At 30.0% G+C, this 5,158-nt stretch overlaps 2 protein-coding genes across 2 annotated transcripts; both read left to right on the forward strand.

Moving 5' to 3' along the window:
* Positions 1–203: 203 nt before the first annotated feature.
* Positions 204–1,792, forward strand: LOC134834349 (uncharacterized). Its single transcript, XM_063848981.1, has 3 exons — positions 204–323; positions 421–569; positions 629–1,792. The coding sequence occupies exons 1-3, from the start codon at positions 319–321 to the stop codon at positions 1,669–1,671; spliced, it is 1,197 nt and encodes a 398-aa protein (XP_063705051.1). The 5' UTR covers positions 204–318; the 3' UTR covers positions 1,672–1,792.
* A 1,611-nt stretch (positions 1,793–3,403) lies between these two features.
* LOC134834657 (uncharacterized) lies at positions 3,404–4,922 on the forward strand. Its single transcript, XM_063849396.1, has 3 exons — positions 3,404–3,505; positions 3,584–3,732; positions 3,787–4,922. Exons 1-3 carry the CDS (start codon positions 3,501–3,503, stop codon positions 4,803–4,805), a joined length of 1,173 nt encoding a protein of 390 aa, XP_063705466.1. The 5' UTR covers positions 3,404–3,500; the 3' UTR covers positions 4,806–4,922.
* The last annotated feature ends 236 nt before the right edge of the window (positions 4,923–5,158 follow it).

The following is a 5,158-nucleotide window of genomic DNA, read 5'->3' on the forward strand; positions in this document are numbered from 1 at the left end:
TTTTGTTGTATTTAATTTTAATTTGTGGAAAATTCAAATTTTCAATTTTTAGGAAATTATTTTTTATTATTTTTTTAAAAAATTAGTTCTATATTTTTCAAAAGAATTTCAAAACATAAATTTGTAATGGCCTCATATATTTTTCAGAAATCGCCTTCGCAAATTCATACATTATCAATTTTAAACAACCGTTATGTGGCTCATTTCATCCAGAATGTATTTGTAATCTCAACTCGGAAGGACGCTATTGTGAAATTCAGCTAAATTTAAGAAATTTTTAAAGAAATTACTCGAAAATTTACGTTAAACGTCAGAAAAATGAAGTAAGTATTTATTTAAAAGTTGAAATTCCATCGAATTTCAAGAAAATTTACTAAAATTTTTCATTAAAATGATCGACTTAATTTATCGTCCTTATAGTCCTTCAATCGCTTCATTCGCTATCAAAATGCACGAACAAGGCATTTTCGGAAACGGCACAAATCTGACAAAAATTCAAAAGCTATTCGCTAAAATTTCTGTTTTTAAAAATTTTGGTATGGCTAGTTCCGATGCACGGCTTGTCGATGGTGAGTAAAAATTAAAAAAAAAAGTTTGAAATTAATAAAATTTAACAATTTTTTACCAGAATCGAACGCTATTCAAAATGCTTTGGAAGCTGAGATCGATAAAGCAACTCCGAATCCCGATTCGCCAGATTACAAGAAATTCCTTGCCATGAAAGCAAGTGCTATTGGCTACAAATCCGAAGAAGAAAGAGCAAAAACGCTTCCTGATGCCCTCGCAGCTTTAGAACCGATCAAATTCGATCCGGAAGTTTCTTTGACTTACGTCGTTGCAACACTTCAACTGGCAAACAAAGTAGAAAATGCTGATTATTTCTTGAATGCTGAAGCTGTTTACGATCATTACAAGAAAAACGGAACTCCCTGTCTGTCGACTTATCAAATTTTTGGTGCAAAAATTTCTTGCATCGAGGAGGAGAACGAAACGATCGCCTTGAATTTTTTCGAGGCATTTTTGACTTTGAAGAACGACGCCTTGCAACGTAAATACGTGTTGCCGGCAATTAAATCTCAATTCGACCGGTCATTAACGAGGGCAAAACTTGGAATCTTTCAATTCAAGTTCGAGAAATTTCTTCCGACGGTTAAGCCTCACATTGAATGTTTGATTGCATCACATTATTTCGCCCAACTTGACCATCTTTTGTCGATTTTTATGTTTCACCTAGTGAAAGCTGGACGTGCTACGGGTTTATCGACCGAGGAACAACTCATGATTGATTCGGGAAAAGCCGCAGTCTCATCTTGGTACACACTGTGGGCTCGCAAACTGATTCTTAGTGCAAAAGCGATGGAAACTGACCCGGATTATGTCGCGCAAAACCCAATTCGCACCGAAATGTTTCGTTATGATGAGTTTTGGGAGCCTGGCGTGGAAATTTACGAGAATCAGTTCCCCATTGAGTTCATTCGGAATGAAAAGGAATGGAAAAAGGTCATGAACAGGGGAAAATTGTGGTGTCAACGTGCAGCTCAATATTTTGAAAGCAATACTGCAGTTGCCATGGCTTCTAATTTCTACCGGACAGACGAAAAGGAAGATTTTAGAGATTTATTGAAACTTTTCAACGAGGGTCGAACCGTCAAACCTGAATTTTTGAACTGATTTACATTTTTTTTAATGTAAAAAGCGAAACTTGATTGAATTCAATTTGAATTGAAATATTTTGTAAGAATTTTTTTATGTTCCTTTTCTGAAAGTGAAATAAAATTGCTTGGACAGTATTTATGTGAAATTTAAGTTTTTTTCTTATTTTCATTATAAATATTTACTTTCCGCTCCAAGTTTATTTTATTTTATAATTTTTAGGTCGCTTTAATTTTTTTAGAGCTTTTTGGCAAAATTTTAACAATTTTTTTTCATTAATCAATAATTTAGTTGATTTTATGGTATCTACATTGACATTTGTTAATTTAAAATTGATAACAGAGTATTTCAAGTTAAAAATTTTTATAAAAAAATTTCACAAAAATAACTTTAAAAAAATTTTGAAAAATTAATTTTTCGAAAAAAAAATTAAAGAAGAAAATTTTAATAAGAATACAATTTTCAATACAAAAATTCTTAAAAATTGATTTTTTAAGTCATTTTGTCAATTTTGAAAAAATTTTCATCTTTTTTTATTTTGCCCCATTGGATTTTCGATTTTAAAAATGGGGCATGGGACAAAAATTTCAGAAAAAATTTGGAGCGGCCTAAAATATAAAATTAAAAAAAATAATAATAAAAATTTTGTATTAAAAAATAAATTTAAATTAATTTAATAATTTTTTTTCTTTAAGATTATTTATTTTTCTTAAAATAAAATTACTTTTTAAAGTTTCTTTGAGAATTTTTTTTATGAAATTCTTATTTATTTAATTTTTAACTTAAAATGCTGTGAAATCAGTTTTAAATTATCAACTAAAGGTCTTTTTAAATGAAAAATTATTTCAAATCTTAATTATTAATGAAAATTTGAAAAAAAAATAATTTAAAATTTATTTCAGAGTATTTTAGTTAAAAACTTAAAAAAAAAATTTCGTAAAAATAACTGAAAAATACTTTCAAAAATTATTTTTAAATAATTCAAAACGAGAAATTTTTAAATCGTGAATATGGCAAGGGGGGCAATTGCATTTTTAAAAGCACTAAAAATTACAACACAAAATTTGAAAAAAAGGTTTTTATATGGATTTGCAAATTTTTGTTTACCGCCCCTGTACATTTTTTAAAAAAAATTACAATTTTCACAATGAAGTTTTGAAATTTGCTTAAATTGGAATTGGAATTTTTGGAAATTTCAAAAAGTGAGCGACTCAATACAATTTATTTTTTAGGAATTGTAATATCCGTCATAAATGGTTTAAATTTAAAAATTGATTTTTCAAATAATTTCGTTTGACCCTGTCAAAATGTCCAAAAAATTGTTTTTCAACAATTTCAATTGTTTCAACAAAAATTTTGCTGTTGGAATTTTTACCCAGCGAAATCTCATATGGTGAAAAAAATTGCAATTCAAATTCCAATGTAACATTTTTTAAAAATTAAAAACACAATAAATTTTTTAACCTCAAAATGACATGAACAATAAAAATCATTTAAAAAATATTTGAAAAATATTTTAAATATTTTTCAACAAGACTTAGTTGAAAACTTTTTTTTAACTAATTTGATTAAAAATCTGACATTGATTCATTGAATTTAATTTTTTTTTTGGATTTTCAAAAATTTTCAGGACTAAGTTTGTGATTCTTATCTACTTCAATTGCCTGTCCCTTCCAAATCGCGTTCGCTAATTCATACATTATCAATTTCAAACAACCGTTATGTGGCTCATTTCATCCACAATGTGTTTGTAATCTCAACTCGGAAGGACGCTATTGTGAAATTCAGCTAAATTTAAGAAACTTTTAAGGAAATTACTCGTAAATTTACGTTAAATCGGCAGAAAAATGAAGTAAGTATTTATTTAAGAGTTGAAATTCCATCGAATTTCAAGAAAATTTGCTTAAATTTATCTTTTTTAATTTTTCAGTCCTGAAACAATTTTAAAATCATACGAAAAAAGTCTTTTCGGCAAAGATTTAGAACTGACACAGATCCAAAAGTTACTCGCTAAGACCTTGTTTTACAAACTCAGAGCTAATTACAAGAAAAACGATGTTGAGGCAAAGTTTGTCTATGGTAAAACTTTTAAAAATTCCATAATTTCTTGAAATAATTTGAAATTTTTTTCAGATTCGAACGTCATTCAATGTGCTTTGGAGGCTGAAATCGATAAAGAGACCCCAAATCCCGATTCGCCTGATTACAACAAATTTCTTGCCATGAAAGCGGTTTCCATTTGTCATCAATCCCCCTTGGAAAGAGCAGAAAAGCTTCCTGCCGCCATCGCAGCATTGGAACCGATCAAATTCGCTCCTGAAGTTTCATTGGCTTACGTTGTTGCCTCGATTCACATGGACTGCAAAAAGGAAAATTTGGATTATTATTTGAACGCAGAGGCGGTTTATGATCATTACAAGAAAAACGGAACTCCCTGTCTTTCAACTCACGAAATTTTTGGTGCCCTTCCGGTTATCGAGCAGGAGAACGATCTAATTGTGCAAGAATTTTTCGACAAATTCGAGAAGTTGAAAAACGACGATCTAGCAATTAAATATGTCATGCCGTCACTCAAAGCGTTTTTCAACAAGGCAAAAATCATGGAAAAGATGGAATACGGAAAATTCAAGTTTGAAGCACTTATCCCAGAATTTCGATCTCACTTTCAATTATTGCTCAAAACACATCATTTTGCTCAAGTGGATCATCTTTTGGCGATTTTCATGTTTCACTTGGTGAAAGCTGGACGTGCCAAGCCCCAAACGGAAGAATCGCAAAACCAAATCGATGCAGCAAAAGCTCTGGTTTCATCTTGGTACACAATGGTCGGATGGACATTGGCGATGTGTGCAGAGTTTATGGCAAGAAATCCAGAATTTGCCTTGAAATATCCTGTTCGCACTGAAGTCGTTCGCTTTGAAGAATTTATGGAGCCTGGCGTCGAAATCTATGAGAACCAGTTCCCGATTGACTTCATTCAGACGGAAAAGGAATGGGATGGTGTCATCAACAAGGGAAAAGTGTGGAGTCAACGGGCTTTGGATTACTTTCGAAAATGCGGAAATTCCGGTAAAAAATTTAAAGACTTAGTAGAAGGACTTGAGACATTATTGAAACTTTTCAAAAATTGGAATGAACCTATTTTGTCTTAGGTTAAAGTTTAACGTACTTTTTTGATGTTTTTTTTTAACGTACTTCAAGTTTACTCTTCAAGCAAATGAAAAATTACATATTTTGTATTTCATTGAAACCCTGTAAATGTGTTCTAAAAGTGAAATAAATTCATTATTTTGCACGGAAAATTATGGATTTGTGACTGATTTCGAATAATAAAATTTTAGATACTTTTTAGTCATATTTAAATCATAAACCATCATTAAATTTTTTATTCGCGTAAACAAATTATTTTTTTTATTTTTCATAAATAAAATGTTAAAATTAGAAAAACAATATAATTAATACCTATCATGAAAAAGTAATTATCGTTACACTAACAGTCAAAAAC

This window comes from Culicoides brevitarsis, chromosome 3, assembly GCF_036172545.1.
Source record: "Culicoides brevitarsis isolate CSIRO-B50_1 chromosome 3, AGI_CSIRO_Cbre_v1, whole genome shotgun sequence".
In the NCBI taxonomy this organism is placed as follows: domain Eukaryota; kingdom Metazoa; phylum Arthropoda; class Insecta; order Diptera; family Ceratopogonidae; genus Culicoides; species Culicoides brevitarsis.

Coding starts and splice junctions, on each gene's coding strand:
- LOC134834657 (XM_063849396.1), top strand. Junction 3,733..3,786: donor TGAGGCAAAGTTTGTCTATG/GTAAAACTTTTA, acceptor AATTTTTTTCAG/ATTCGAACGTCATTCAATGT.
- LOC134834349 (XM_063848981.1), top strand. Junction 570..628: donor CGATGCACGGCTTGTCGATG/GTGAGTAAAAAT, acceptor ATTTTTTACCAG/AATCGAACGCTATTCAAAAT.